The sequence below is a fragment of the Lucilia cuprina genome, chromosome 2 (assembly GCF_022045245.1).
Source record: "Lucilia cuprina isolate Lc7/37 chromosome 2, ASM2204524v1, whole genome shotgun sequence".
NCBI classification, from domain to species: domain Eukaryota; kingdom Metazoa; phylum Arthropoda; class Insecta; order Diptera; family Calliphoridae; genus Lucilia; species Lucilia cuprina.
In genome coordinates, this window is record NC_060950.1 from 28,075,491 (window position 1) to 28,092,495 (window position 17,005).

Sequence of the window (17,005 nt, forward strand, 5' to 3'; positions counted from 1 at the left end):
ATTAAAAGTCGATTTTTCGACTTTTAATATTTTATAAATAGTCGACTTTTCGACTTTTCGACTTTTTTCGACCTTTTTCGACTTTTTTACTTTTTTCGACTATTTTATAAATAGTCGACTTTTCGACTTTCTGACTTTTTTCGACCTTTTTCGACTATTCGACTATTTTATAAATAGTCGACTTTTTCCGACTTTTCGACTTTTTTCGACCTTTTTCGACTTTTTTCGACTTTCCGACTTTTCGACTTTTTTCGACGTTTCGACTTTTTTCGACTATTTTTTAAATAGTCTACTTTTCGACTTTTTCCGACTTTTCGACTTTCCGACTTTTTTTGACTTTTCGACTTTTTTCGACCTTTTTCGACTTTTCGACTATTTTATAAATAGTCGACTTTTAGACTTTTTCCGACTTTTCGAGTTTCCGACTTTTCGACTTTTTTCGACCTTTTTCGACTTTTCGACTTTTTTCGACTATATTCGACTTTTTCGACTTTTTCCGACTTTTCGACTTTTTTCGACTTTCCGACTTTTACTTAAAAAGTCGACTTTTCGACTTTTTTCATAGATGATAGTCGAGTTATCGACTTTTTTGGAACAAAATAGTCGACTTCGACTTTTTGACTTTTTTCGACAAAAAGTGGATTGTTCGATTATTTGAAAGTTGATTTATAGAACCTTAAGGTATACCATTGTACATTTGAAGATCAAGTTATACCAAAAACAGTACAATTGTACAACCCTGATACTTGATATTTTAATAATTTGGTAACACTCTTGTGCAAATTAATTTTGATCAGGCAACATTTACTTTTGTGTTAAAGAAAATAGCAAAACAATCACAAACATTTTACTCATTTAAATTATTGAAAATATTGAAATAACGTTTCAATATAATGGAAGCCATTAATCCAGATGATGAATTTAAGGATAAAAATGATGGAATGCATCTGATAGTGGAAACTTCCTATAGCTTATCAAATTTACAACAATACATGAGCCAAACTTGTTTGGCAGATAAATGTCAATTTTTGCAGCATTCCGAGGATATAGAAGAGGTAAAAGCAAAACAGTTTTGTTTAAAAAATAAATTAAAACTATTTATTTATATTTAATAGATATGCAAACAATTCTTTGATCTTTTAAAAAACAATGAATTAAATCTCGATGAAATTACGAATCTTTTTGTGGCAGCTTCTATGGTTTATTTTATAAATGCCACACCGGAAAATTTTGAATGGCGCTATCATCTTCTGCAGAAGACATTCCAATATGTTGACACTTTGAGTCCAATACATGTAAGAGAATAAAGATATTTCTTGTTAATTATATGCATAATTTTTAATATTTATAGTTACATGTGGCTACGAAACGTCTTTGGGAAGCCTTTAAAATGGAAACAATTGAATTTGTTTTCAACATATTAACAATAAGTCATCATATATCGTTGGCCAGTGAAACTGGTCGCGCTATAGCCATATGTTTAGTTTGGACCCTAATTTGTGAGATCATGGAAACAGAAATACAAATGTATACGTTTCATGAGTTCAGTGAATTGATAAAGATGTTAAAAGAACTAGATGATGAAGTTTTGCAGGAGGAGGAACATATACGTATTGTTTATGCGATGGTACAGTGCCTCGGTTTTATAATTAATGCTGTGGTATATGGAAAAAATGATGATTTAAAAAAGGCCGGCTACCGCAACTACTTTTCCTACAGCCAAAGAGAGTTGGAAAAGTTGAAAAAATACGCTGAACGTTTAACAAGTTTACTAAAGATCAATATTTCGGGAGATAATAATTTCGAGTTGAGAATGACTGTAAGTTAATGTTGTGTATGAGAAAAAGTTAGCATTATTTATTGTATAAATTTTTATTTACAGATCACGGAATATATAAATATTAATATTATTGGTATTTTACAAGAGAAGATTTCTGAAATGCAAAGTGTTTAATAAATTCGAGATATCATGTCCTTAAACTTAAAAAAAAATTGCTTCATTGGCCGCGACTTGAACAATTATGTATATAATGGTGTATCATAATTATGTATATAATGATGGATTTTCTGTAAGACTGTTATATTGGCGGACCGATCCTTATAATTTTATTTTTCATAAATATAGGTTTCGGTTCCTAAAAAAGTTTTTTTCGTCGAATTCCATTATTCGATATTTGAAAGCCATTTATGTGCGTTTAAGGACGGGTTTCCTAGTACTCAGTAAAACTAGGCTTAATTTGCTGTTAAACTAAACTCGGAACAAATTTAGGGCGAGTTTTTCTGATAAAGATAATCTTAATTCTTTGGTTAAACCTGGTTTAATGTATGTTTCGTGTTTTCAGTTATCAGTAAAGTTACTTAGGGCGGGTTTCTTACTCCTCAGTTAAACTAGGCTTAACTTGCTGTTAAATTAAACTCGGAACAAATTTAGGCGGACTTTAACCGATAATTGTGTTTTTCAGTTTAAGATTTAAGCTCAGTTAACTTTGTTAGTAATGCCAAGTTTTCACTCAAAAACATAAACAATGAACAGCTGTTTTTCGCAAACAATACTTTTGTAAAATGAAAAAAATTTGGAAAAATGTTAAATAAACATTTAAAACAATAATAAATAAAACAAAACAATTCAGAAAAATGCAATTAACTTAAAATATTAAGTTTTTGTTCTTCCGAAATCATTGTTTTATTGTTTTTGTTAATTGTGTTTTCTCACTTATAACTTGAGTTTAATTGGCCAATTACACTCAGTTAAACTAAGATAATAAGTAACTTTACTGATAACTGAAAAACACGAAACATATATTAATCCGGGTTTAACCAAAGAATGAAGATTATCTTTATCAGAAAAACTCGCCCTTATTATCTTAGTTTAACTGAGTGTAATTGGCCAATTAAACTCAAGTTATAAGTGAGAAAACACAATTAACAAAAACAATAAAACAATGATTTCGGAAGAACAAACACATAATATTTTAAGTAAATTGAAATTTTCTGATTTGTTTTGTTTCATTAATTATTATTTTAAATGTTTATTTAACATTTTTCCAAAATTTTCCATTTTACAAAAGTATTGTTTGCAAAAAACAGCTGTTCATTGTTTATGTTTTTGAGTGAAAAGTTGGCAATACTAACAAAGTTAACTGAGCTTTAATCTAAAACTGAAAAACACAATTTTCGGTTAAAGTCCGCCTAAATTTGTTCCGAGTTTAATCTAACAGCAAGTTAAGCCTAGTTTAACTGATGTGTAAGAAACCCGCTCTTAAGCGGACTTTAACCGATGATAGTGTTTAATTAGGTATAATTGGGCGAGGAGCCACGCCCTTATTAGGGAAATATAAAATCCGTATATTTGAGATTAAATAATAGTTGGAGCCCTAAAATTTTGTCGGAGCCAATTTAGTGTCAATATGATTATTTAGGATAAAAAGTAGGCGGACTAGCATTAGGGGGCGTGTCACCTCCCATATAAATGAAATACAAAAATTCATTAATCTTGGAAACTATTAAAGTTAGAATCTTAAAAGTTTGCACGAGTAACTTTAACATCCATATAAACATATTAAGAATTGAATTGGCGGATTCCCATGAGGAGAGCTGCATCACCCATATTAATATAATACAAAAATTGGTTTAACTTTGAAACTAATTAAACTAAATTTTTCGAATTTTAGACCAAGAACTTCAATATTCATTAAAGGGGTCTTAGGCTTAGTTGGCTTAAGCCGAATCTACGTTAGTTCCTAGGTGCGAATCGAAAAAAGTCGAACGGACAACTTTTCATAAAAGCAAAAAGTCGATTATTTGTTTCAACCATTGCTTCCTCATGAGATTTTTCTTTTTAGTTAACTACTCACCGCTATTGTGAAAAATGGCGCTACCGTTTTAAAAGTATTGTCAGATTGTTTAAAACCTATTTTAGTTTTAGACTTTTAATAAAATATAAATATATAACTGAGGAACACAATTAAAACTAACCATTAGATCGTTAAAATTATAAAATCCTATTCTACGTATTTAAGTGCAACGGTCTAGCCCTTTGTATGCTTTTTCTCCAGTATATAGAAATTGAACCTAACGATCTCTGGTCTTACCCACTTCCACATTTAAATTAATAATTTTTCAAATTAATTATAAAAATTTTCTTTGGAAGAATTTAAAATTCCCAGCTAAGAAACGTTCATTTAGAATAAAACTTAGCTGGCAACATTAAACTAGCGTTTTTTGTTTAGTCTTTACTCATCATCTGGCATCTTTTTAAAACAAATGATATTTTTACTTAGTGTTTACTATAGACATTTCTTTCTCTCATTAGTGTTGTACATAAACACTAACATCAACTGTTTATCTAGTCATACTTGTCATTGAATTTTTCTACATTTTATTTTCCACTAAATGCAACTCTGTTTTAGGTAGCTTTTGCGCTCTCTCTTTCTCAACGTTTTTTTTTCTTCAACAAAATTTTTGGCTAGTCGGCAAAAAGAATAAAAATTCTTAAAACAAAATGGTGGTCTTTGATGTGGTGCGTACATTATTTGTCTTGAGTGATGAGTAGAAAAATTGCAAAAACGGTAAATTAAAGTGAAAATTAATTAAAAAAATTATAAAATTCATAAAATATAAAGGCAAAGTAAACAAATGCTATAAAAATTTCAAGAATTACATAAATTGTTAATGATAAAAAAGCATTTGAAAAATTTTGGTTAATTGAAGCAAAAAAAAAAAAGATGAAAGGAAAAAATGTGTGTGTGCAAGATGGAAGAAAAAAGAAAAGATGAGAGCAAGAAATATATAAATTTTTTGCACTAAAAAATTGCAGACAAAATTTTTAAAGAAATATTAATTGAAATACTAAACTTAACAGTGGAAAATATTTAATAAAAGTTGGAATTGAAAAAAAGTTATATGTAAGCGAAAAGAAAAAAATTGTCTGTACTTCAAAAGAAACCCTTCCTCATCGTTTCAAAAAAAATTAAGAAAAAACTTGAAGAAAAAAATTAACAGCAACAACAACAGCAGTGGAAAGAAGAAAAAAACGGACAATAACGACAACGTCGTCGACAATGTTAACGAACGCCGCTAACGACAATTATTTACCCACGAATATAATAAAAAAATCATCATACATATACGATACTTTTTTGTTTCTCATATAATTAAGCTTAGGAGAAAAAAATAATTACTAAAGCGTCTGGCTGTTAAAGGCAAAATTGAAAAAAAGAAAAATTCAAAGTTATAAATTAAAAGTTTTCCTAAATTTTGCTGTAAATTTTCTTAAAACAACGTGTAATATACAAAAAAATTATACTGAAATCAAATATAAACAAACAAAAGCCGCTTGTGTTAAAATAAAACAATTTCCTTAAAACCTTAACTCAATAAGTGTTTAATTAAATAAAACTTAAAATTTATTGAAAAAAGTATTGAAAATTTTGCATAATTGTAAAAAGAAAATGAAACAAAAAAAAAAGAAGGAATTGAATTGGTGTGGTGTGTCTTTTTGTGTAGTTGTTTGTGCTTTAGCCAAGTGTAGAGAAAATTAAAATTTTGTTGTTGTTTTATACTTGACGCCGCTGTTTCACTCTCCTCTTTCTCTTGTTACCTACAAAAAGAAATTGTATTGCTGTAGGTTTTCTACATACAAAAACATTGTGGTTCTTGTTTTTTTTTTCTTCAGTAGAGGTAAGTTTTGTTTTTGTTAATTAATATTTGTATGTATGTTTTTAATTTTTTAATATGTATAATTTTATTTATTAGTTTTTTTTTATTTTAAGTTATTTGTTAAACTATTTTTTCTTAAGCAGTGTTGCAAATTTTAGTACTTTTTCGCTGTGGTGATTTAAAATATAATGAGCATTTATTTGCTATAATTTGTTGTTGTTATTGTTTCTTTTTTTTCATGTGGTTCATCAAGATTTTTGCTCTTGTTTGGTAGGTACTTGTTGTTTTTGCTGCATTTTTCTTCGTTGCACCTGTAAATTGTTGCAGTTTTTTTTAATTTTTAGGTTTAGTTTTTGTTACTTTCAATATTTTTATAAAAATATTTTAATTTTTAATTTACGTTTTTTTTAAGTTAAATAGAATTTTATATTAAATTTATTCCATTTTACTTATTCATAACATTTTTTTAATTTATATAAATAAAACTTTAGTTTAACTTAATTTTTTTTCGTGTGCTTTTGTTTTTGTTATACATAATTATAAAATTTATCTGATTTGTTGTTTTTTTAAAACTTCATCATGTGGTTTTATATATTTATCTTCGTTTATTGCTTTTTTATGTCAATCGTCGTTGGCAGCCATTGTAATTTTTGCATGAAAAGACGCGTTGCTCTCTTTTTCTCTTTCTCAGCCTAAATTGAAAGAAATCAAATCACACATTTTCTTTTATAATTTTTATTTTGTGAAAAATTATTTTTATTGTCATTTATTGGATTTATAATTATTTAAAGTTTGTTACTCCTAATCGACTCTTTTTAGGATGATAATCTGTAACCTAATACTTATGATGCTCTAGGTATTGTAACCTAGTTCTTAGGTCACTGATTTTGCATTCGAATAATAACCTAGAAAACTGATGACTTTTGTTACCTTTGTTTATGAAAAGTATTTCGTATTGTTTTAGTAAGTTACAGGACAAATTAAGTTCAAATATTATTAAACTTTAAAGAAGTATTAAATTTCAATTACGAGCAATAGGTATATCCTTGTTGTAATTAGAAAAATTAGGTTCAATATAAGATACTATAGGAAAGTGGACAGAATTTAGCATTGTCATAGTAACAGTCAACTTGAGAAGTATCGTGCAAAGAGTGAATGTACTTGCCATAAAGGGAAAGGTAAACTTAAAGTATAAATATTCATTGTATTGATCTAAGAGCGATGTTAGTCTGATATTAAGTTCTAATTCGACGGGATGTTTGCAGAACATGCGAAATTCTAAGAAACTTTCCGCTAAGCATTGAGCACTACATAATGATCATTTGCCTATTATTGCCGTAGAGTTAAACACATGTTGCAATAGTGTGTTTGATGTCCTATTCTTTAACTACTTCTTCCTATCTAATCTATCTATGCTTCCCGTTGATAAACTATGCGATATAATGGTTTTATTGAAGAAATAATCAATTTCTTCACGTGGACTTAATTTGGAAATATCACCAGAGAAGTCTTCACTAACACTTTAACACCTGGGCAAATAAGGTAAAGGTAAATTTAAGCATCACTCATTCATGATTTAAAACGAAACACAGGACCCCTGAAATTAAATTCTAGAGTTTAAGCTATTAGAACAATCTATTGGGGCTCAAACATACTCGATTACGATTATGTGCATAGGTGAAGAACACTGGGGTAGATATTGCTCAAACATGTCGACTTTGTTCAGATAAAATATCTGAACTGTCCAGACCAAACTATGTCATTTAGCGTATAGTTAGACTTCCCATGATAACCATTATATATTTAACTGTATAGATCGTGCATTATCTCTCTTCTGAAGGGATTTTTTCATGTTTTAAAATGCAACAAACGACCACGTTTTTAAATACTAATGATTAAACTTTTGCAACAGCTTAATCTTTAGAATTACTTAATTACGATTAAGTACATGTGAAGAACACAATACTAATGAAAGGTACTTACTTAAACATGATTAAATATCTGAACTGTCCAGCCCAAACTATGACAATTAGGCCAATGGATTTTTGGACTAATTTAGTAGAATTGTCCCAATTTTATGACTTACTCAACTCAACACAGAACCCTCGGACGCAAGACGTCTTTATTCAGATACAAAATCTGAACTATCTAAGGGCGAGTTTTTCTGATAAAGATAATCTTCATTCTTTGGTTAAACTTGGATTAATATATGTTTCGTGTTTTTCAGTTATCAGTAAAGTTACTTATTATCTTATTTTAACTGAGTGTAATTGGCCAATTTAACTCAAGTTATAAGTGAGAAAACACAATTAACAAAAACAATAAAACAATGATTTCGAAAGAACAAAAACTTAATATTTTAAGTAAATTGCATTTTTCTAAATTGTTTTGTATTATTATTTATTGTTTTAAATGTTTATTTAACATTTTTCCAAAATTTTTCATATTACAAAATTATTGTTTGCAAAAAACAGCTGTTCATTGTTTATGTTTTTGAGTGAAAACTTGGCATTACTAACAAAGTTAACTGAGCTTAAATCTAAAACTGAAAAACACAAATATCGGTTAAAGTCCGCCTAAATTTGTTCCGAGTTTAATCTAACAGCAAGTTAAGCCTAGTTTAACTGAGGAGTAACAAACCCGCTCTAAGAGTATTTTGTTTTTAATCCTTGTAAAATAGTTCTTTTGAAAAGTTTATTTAGTATTTGTTAAAAATTTAAATAACTAGTAAACCTTGTACGTATTGCAAATAAAATATGATACAACTTCCCTCTATGTACATATCTCAATTAGTTATTAATTTTTTCGCTATTCCATTTTTCGTTATTAATTAATAATACTTTAGTCATTCTTGTTATAAATTTCTATATTTGATTATAAATAAACATTTATATGTGTTAATAGTTATTAATTAATTTTAGCATTCTGTACATTTGTGTATGATAAATTTACTCAGAATTCACCAGTCGTCATTTAGACAAAAAAGAGCAGCGAGAACTGAAAAATATTATGATATATAATATATACATAAATAATTTATATATTTATTATTAACTTATTATACATATTTGGTAGGTAATTATAAAAATTTAGTAGTAGCTGCTGCAGCAGCTGCAATAAAAGCAATAACAAATCATATAGAAAATGAAAAATATTCAACAAATTGTAATAACTTAAAAGAACAGTTGAGTAAAGGAGTGAAGACTTCGATTGTAACATTGTGAATTTTATTTTAAAAGAATTTGTAAAAGAAGATAAGCAAATTCTAAATGAAAAATTATTGCTGGCTGCCAAAAAATTTAAATATCAAATCCATCTTTTATATAGAAATAAAAAATGGCCTTTGCGCAGGAAAATTCTTCATCATTTACAATCTTATACACCAATTAAGTTCTTCAGCATGGATGTCCATTGATCCTTAGAAGACATTGTGTGGTCCACTATCTTATTGTTGGTCTCTTTCATTTGCTTCATATAAATATTCCAGATACTCCTTGTATAGAGGTTGATTTGGTACTCATGCTCGCCTTCACAATAGCTTTAAAGGACTTTGTCTCCATCACTCGAAGAATTGTTACTAAAGATTCTATTTTTTACTTAGTCATATCTGTCATACGTCCTCCTGGAATGGTGTTAAATGAGTGTTTTTATCCCGCTTTTTCTTCAATCTATTACTACACATCTAACGAGCAGTTATCAAATCTTTCACAAACGTCCCTATACGGACGTCTAGTAGATTTTAAGCGAAGTCTTTAGACTTCTTTTCCACCGATATGAATCTTAGGATCAACACTTACAATCCGACCATTCACATAAGTTAAACTTCATTTTAACATGTACATGTCCCTAGCCAATGCATCCAAAAAGGATGGACATTTCCACTTACGTCTAACAACTGCATGACTATAATTTGAGGCCAAACTGTTGTCAATTTAGTGTCTATTTTGCAAACGATATTCAGTGCCTTGTATTGTCCTCTATGGACTAGCTATCTGACTGTCTATTTTTAAACTATGAAGTCACAAATGACTTCCTTCTATTAAAAGCTATAAACCCTTTCACGCACAAACCAAAGCCGCTGGATTTTTTATGAATATGACTTCACCACACACTTTTTTTGACGTTTTCGAAGGATATCGCAGGATACATCACAAAACCAACCGAATCCGCTGGATTTTTTATGGATATGACTTCACCACACACTTTATTTTGACGTTTTTGAAGGATATCGCAGTATACATCACAAAACCAACCGAATCCGCTGGATTTTTTATGGATAAGACTTCATCACACACTTTATTTTGACGTTTTCGAAGGATATCGCAGGATACATCAAATTCTTAAAAATAACGCAATTTTCTTTGGAAATAACCATGAATTCAAAATAAAGAAATTTAGAAAAATGTAAGAAGAATTGGAACAGCTGTGTCCCTTATATGCAAAGGAGTTAAATTGGATTGTCGAGTGGTTAGATAAAATACTAATAGCTAGATTAAAAAGCTATTTCTAGACTAACCCGCTGAACTGCTGGAAATTTCATGTCATTATAAATTGTATGATCTTTAAAATCGTTTAGATATCAAACTTTAAAATACTTTTATAGATATTATATCTAGTCTTAGATTCCAACAAAAACTAAGATTCTTTAAAAACAGTTTTTATTCGTGAAAGTAATTTTAAATTTCAATTTATTCTTTTATATATCTGTTTACATACAACTCTGATTGTATACAGATAATATAATTTGCAAAAGTACATTTTTGTTGTTGTTGTTCATTATTATTGTTGTTGCTGCTGCTCATTTTACAGTTGTGTTTTTATATTATTGTTGTTGTTTTGTTGGTGGTTTGTCGCTGTTGTTGTTTTAAACATTCAGCTATTGTATTACTTCTGCTGTTGCTGCTAATTCTCAAGTTATTGTTGTTGTTGTTGTTGTCGTACATAACCATTCATATAAAATTTGTTTTAGGTGTTGCTTGATTTTGTTTTATATTTCTCCGTGTGTCGACCCGACCATACAAACGATGCCTTTTGTCTACCAACAAATATATAATTTTTTTATTATTTTCCAATTTTTTTCGCTCATAGTTCAACATCGTCGTGTATGTATACTAATGTTTTTTTTTCTTCTTTTCGTTTAAATATTTTTTGTTGTTTCTATTGTTGTAAGAAGAAAAATTCACAAAAAAAAAAAAACACAATTTATGCGTGTATTGCAAATATCATTCACTAAAATATGCCAGTTTTATAGGAGATAAGGAGGTGTTGGTGGGGCACCGTAGAGTGGTTGGGGTTTGTTTTCAAATTGATTATTGCTTAAAAGAAAAACATATTATGTTTTTGTTAGAAACTTATTTTGCAAATATCAAACGTTTAATGTGAGTTATTAGTTTGGAATTTATTGCAATTATTTCACAGAGTTTGTTTTTCAGTTATAGAATGTCAACTATTTTGATTTAATTTGTTTCGATAGCGCCTTCGTAAAAATTTAATATGTAGTAAGTTTGTCAATCGTTTTAATTTCGCGAACTCATCAGAAAGTCTAAAATAAGTCCAACACAATATTTTGTTCATCACACCTCTGTATAATTTGTTTCGATATTAGAGATAAGATTCAAGACTCTAATTGGTAATTTTCTGTATTTTGTGGGCCCAAAATTGAACTATGTATTATGAGGGTACCAGTATCGATAGGTAGATAGATAGATAGATAGATAGATAGATAGATAGATAGATTGATAGATAGATAGATAGATAGATAGATAGATAGATAGATAGATAGATAGATAGATAGATAGATAGATAGATAGATAGATAGATAGATAGATAGATAGATAGATAGATAGATAGATAGATAGATAGATGTGGATAGATTATTTATTTAGTTAGTTAGTTGGTTAGTTAGTTAGTTAGTTAGTTAGTTAGTTAGTTAGTTAGTTAGTCAGTTTGTTTGTTAGTTAGTTAGTTAGTTATTTAGTTAGTCAGTAAGTTAGTTAGTCAGTAAGTTAGTTAGTTAGTTAGTTAGTTAGTTAGTTAGTTTGTTAGTTAGTTAGTTAGTTAGTTAGTTAGTTAGTTAGCTAGTTAGTTAGTTAGTTAGTTATTTAGTTATTTAGTTAGTCAGTAAGTTAGTTAGTTAGTCAGTAAGTTAGTTAGTTAGTTAGTTAGTTAGTTAGTTAGTTAGTTAGTTAGTTAGTTAGTTAGTTAGTTAGTTAGTTTGTTAGTTAGTTAGTTAGTTAGCTAGTTAGTTAGTTAGTTAGTTAGTTAGTTAGTTAGTTAGTTAGTTAGTTAGTTAGCCAGTCAGTCAGTCAGTCAGTCAATGAAACAAAATAAAGCTAAAATTATTTAAAAAAAAACTATTTCTAAAATTTATAGTTATAACTTATATACTGTTTTTGTAACATTCACACAATTACATAGGTATATTCTAATCAAATTTTTCTGTTTCTTTTCAGGCATTTTCTTCAGACAAAAGGCGTTTCTTTGCTAATATCTTTATATTCCTTTTATAGGTTAAGCTAAGTTAGTTATTTCTTTTTTGAAATATAAATTTAGAATTTTTGCGTTTTTAGATAAAATAAGTATCTAAGGGATAAGACACAATTAATATTCTGAAAATTAGGATGGAACTTTTAAATATTTAACTAAAAGACAATTTTTAAGGTTATAGAAGACTAAAAACACAAGTGGCTTTGTTTTTACTATTAAACATATAAAAAGACAATATACCTATAGTGTTAAATGGACAATATTTCCAATATAGGAACCAAATGTCGGCATTCGAATTGGAAACTTTTCGAAATAAATGGTAAGCGAAAACTATTTTTTTTTTTTTTAAATAATTCTAAACTTTTTATTTGAATTTAAACTTACTCGTATTTAAAAAATTGTATGGTACGATTTGCTTATCATTTTTTTTAAATATTAAACGAAATATCTATGTTTAATTCTTTAACAATTAAATACCTAATAAATTATTGCTTACGTAAAATTAATATAAACTACAACAACTTATGTATAATTTCACAATTTATTTAGTGAAACTTCGAGAAATTTACAATAAAATTCAGGCAAAAACTGCCTTTTAGAAATACGTACGTAATTATGTATCTTCAAATAATAATAATAATAATAATGAAAAAAAAAACTGTCTATATATTGTATATATACGATTAAAATGGATGTATGTTTGTATGTATGTAGATTTGTTAAGCCTTTGTGCAAGAGAATACATTGATTATAACAACAAAATGCACAGTTTATATTAAAAAACAAAAACAACAACTAAAATAACAGCTAAAAACACCACTCAAAATAACGATGAGAAGTACGACGACTTTAGACACGACGAGATGTGTAGTATATACACATAAACATGTATAAACATAGAGGTATATTTTCTTATTGTTGCTTTATTTTGTTGTTTAATATGAATGAGAGTGTTGCCAATAGTTATAGGAAAATAAGTTTAATGTTTTAATAATTTCAAAAATATAAAAAATATTAATGCTAAAGATGCCGAAAAGAGAGCCGTCATCTGTAGCATACATGTTCATACATAAATATTAATACTTTTGGGAAATTTTTGATCTTCAAAATTCCATATGACGACCTACAATCTGAATGAGGCTATTGTTGCGATGGCAAATGTAATATGTTGACTTGTTGACCTATAATATAATAATATTGATGTTGTTGCATTGTACTTTTCCATATAGTAACCGACCTAAGTCTAGGCCTAGGGTCTCATTGCTTAGAAAGGGAACTTGGTTAGTGATATTGGCGGAATATGACATTATACGCAAATATTCACAATTTCATCCAATATTGTCGTTTGCATTTCATTCGATACATTTCCATAGGAATGACTTGGCTTCTACATCCATTGGGATCAATATATCTTCATAGGTGGAACACGAATCCTTGAGCAACAATTTAATCATTAATTTCAATTTTTGTATAGTGATCTGCAGAACCTTAATGTCAATAATTTTCTTTAAGAGTCAATTATACATTCATTTCGTTAAAAAAGACACTTTGACATTACTTGTGATTTATTGCATATTTTTGTACTTCATGTTAAATCCGTTTTATTTTACACTAAAAACTGATATAGCAAGTCGTTGTTAGATTTCGTCCGTTACTTAACGAACAAAAATAACGTAATGACGACGAACGACAAAAATACAAAGAACAACAAATGCAGCGCATACAAATTTACCACCATGTTTGACGGGTCGTTTTTTTTTTTACTTCTTCTCTCCCAACATTCATATCATTATGCAGCAGAGGCAATAGGCAGAGACAGCAAAAAGCAATCAAAATCAAGTTGACATTCGTAAAAGTGTAGTATTACTACTTTATGTTTTTTCATTTTAGCAATTTTCCATTAGATAAAATCATGCTACAGATACAGATGCAATCAAGAAAATAACTGAAAATATCTACTTTTATGCATTATATTTACAGTTTTCTTGTGTGTAACTCATTTACACGAATGTAATTTTCTGATTTATAAAAAACGACTTAAATGCATCGCGTGAGCAGATGTTTGCTAATTTTTCTTTATTAAAAAAGTTTTAAATGATAAATAAAATAAAAATATTTCCAATACTGTAAAAAAAAGTTAATGCTATTATTTCCAGTAAGTTTATTTTGTTGTGAAATTATTTGCATTTTATAGATATATATTTAACATACAATTTCCTTGTGACTGGCACTTTGGCTCAGGGATAGAAAAAGTATACGTATGTACAATTGTTTACTTCTTTTTACCACGGGCTTTCTGGACTTACATCGGTCCAGAAAGCAAATTGTCTTAACTATTTTAAGTCCTCATCTCAAAGTTTTCAGATATGAGCAACGTCTTAATTTTTACTGCTGCCCAAAGAAGTTCATTTCATTCATTTTGGGATTCCATCAATTTAATGTCTATGGCATTCATAATTGCAGCTGGATATCCGTTGACATTCGGCGAAACTGAAGTTAGTGGAAGTATTTTACCCTAATTAAAACTATTTCCTTTTTGGTGCCGAACATGAGTTTAGATGGAATCTTACCAAATGAGTTTAGGATAAATTCAGAGTTACAACAAAGCTCCATTGTTATTTAACTAAAAGATAAATTTCCAACTTGATTTACTGTTATGTCAATATCCTAAAGTTTAAGAGATTGATGTATTGAGACAAAATACTAATGATCGATTACCCGTGATCATGTTATGATGCTTATTTAATGGATTTCAATATTTACATAAGAAACTTTGTTCGACCTCAATGCACAAACGTTGCTTTATCTGTAAAGAATTTCGAAACTCTTGCTTTTCTGGACATTGGTATGAATACGCTCGACTAAACATATCATATAAACTTTATTTTATTCCATTTTAAACTGAAGTTGTTGTAATGTTTCAACCACTATCCATTTATACAGAATTTTATAAGAGATAGTAACACAAGAGTTATATATTAAATCTCAAAAGTGTATAAAGGCCTAGAGGCAAATCCAGCTACTTGATCGCAAAAAAAGCTTACGAAAATTATTATCGTTGACGGAAACGCATCTAACATTAGTTTTCTTTTTGTATCGATTTTACAATGGTACGTTTTCTGTCGATACCATTTTACAATGGTACGTTTTCTGTCGATATCAGAGATCTTTATTCGGATAGATTACAACCGTTTGAGAAGCCAACAATTCAAAATTTTTAGTAAATAAAATATACCACTTTATATTAATGGACTGAATACTTTCCCCACTATACGCAGATATTAATGGCACCCCATAAGAAAACTTCCAAATGGCTCTAATAGCAGTTCTAAGATGATCAGCTACAACTTTAAGATAAACGATCCAAAGCAAAGTTACTAGCCGAGACGGCTGAAAACGCCTGCAGTTGGCCGCCGTTAATATTATTTAAGTCGAGCCGCTGCCGATCGACTTGTATCTATGATATAAAGATTGCTCAGTTTACAACATTAAAAAAAACTCTATCGAAGAAAGAAGTTGACATATACATAGGACTTTCCCAAAATATAACAGTTTTTACGAACAAAGACGACTTTATGGTGTTAAAATAAAAAAAATAATGTCCTAAAACGATCGAAACATTATGTCTTTCATCATTACATTATTAAGATATTATCTTTAAGAAAAATATGAAATTTAAACTGGTTGACCTGTATTATCCAAGTTTATATCCTACAGGCCTCTCAACTTATTGTTCAAAGTTTCTTTCGTCAATTAGTTTCAATGAATGAAAAAATTAACTTGATTTGCTTGTGCAAATTATTTTTGATTAATTTCTATTATCACTTTTTTCTAGTTCTAAATAGCTCGTAATTGAAGTGTATGAGTTATGTACCCCGATTATTATCGCTACTAAGGTACTCATTGTAGTATTGTTGTCTTGCTTGCTTTGTAGATAGGTAACTATTTGACGTTTTATTTCAACGGAATTTCCTTTTGATAATGTTTTTCTTATTCTTTCCTCTTAATGTTTGTTTGGCCAAATGTCATCGAACAAGTACCTACAACACTCACAAATACCCATATTCTATGTGTTTGGGTGACGTAGTTGGGTATTTGCATTTTTTACTCAAAAGTGTGCGAAAAAAACAACATAAAGCCAACAACAATTCTACAAAACACTCAAATTATTGTGTGTATAACTCTTTGTGCTCTCTTTTTTTGGAAATTTTCATTTATTTTTCATCTTTTTATGTCAAAACTTTATAAGAATATAAATTAATAATTGTTGGTGTTTTATAGTGTGATATTTGTTGTAATTTTTCATGTTATTATTGTTTTAATTTTTTATTTATATTTGATACGTTTTTTTTCCAAGTGTGTGTATCTGTAAAATTAATCGTGATGAAAACAATTTAAGCAAAAAAAGTGTGCAACACTTTTTCAAACAACAAAAACAAACATTTCGCTCTTTAAAGAACTGTTGGTGTTTTGAACTGTATTGTGTGCGTGTGTGTGTTTATTGTCTGAACGACCTAGCGATTGTCTGTCTGTCTTTCTAACTAGCTGTCTGCCTGTCAGCCGGTATAACGGTCTGTACGTACATATATAGCAGCAATAACAACAACTACTAATACAACAACAATATGAATAAATAACAAAAAAAAGCAGACGTGTGTCTAGTGTAGATTGTATAAAATTGTTGTTGTTATTGTTGCTGTAGAAAAGTCTGGCGAGTAGCTGCACGTGATATTGTTATTTTTTTTTTTTTTTATTTTTGTTTATATTTTTTGTTATTTCCATTTATATTCAATTCCGGCATGTTGTTTTATTTTTTATTTTCCGTTTTACTGTTAATTTTATCAGTTTTTACTTTATATTT

At 28.6% G+C, this 17,005-nt stretch overlaps 1 protein-coding gene across 1 annotated transcript; it reads left to right on the forward strand.

The window, feature by feature from the left end:
* The first annotated feature begins 801 nt into the window (after nucleotides 1-801).
* Nucleotides 802-2,277, forward strand: LOC111686321. Its single transcript, XM_023448679.2, has 4 exons — nucleotides 802-1,055; nucleotides 1,116-1,295; nucleotides 1,352-1,819; nucleotides 1,883-2,277. The coding sequence occupies exons 1-4, from the start codon at nucleotides 894-896 to the stop codon at nucleotides 1,952-1,954; spliced, it is 882 nt and encodes a 293-aa protein (XP_023304447.2). The 5' UTR covers nucleotides 802-893; the 3' UTR covers nucleotides 1,955-2,277.
* Nucleotides 2,278-17,005: the final 14,728 nt, after the last annotated feature.

Excerpts from the sequence above, each read along its gene's own strand:
- LOC111686321 (XM_023448679.2), top strand. The coding sequence starts at position 894 with ATGGAAGCCATTAATCCAGATGATGAATTTAAGGATAAAAATGATGGA. Across the intron at positions 1,056-1,115 it reads ATTCCGAGGATATAGAAGAG|ATATGCAAACAATTCTTTGA; the intron begins GTAAAAGCAAAA and ends TATATTTAATAG. Across the intron at positions 1,820-1,882 it reads ATTTCGAGTTGAGAATGACT|ATCACGGAATATATAAATAT; the intron begins GTAAGTTAATGT and ends TTTTATTTACAG.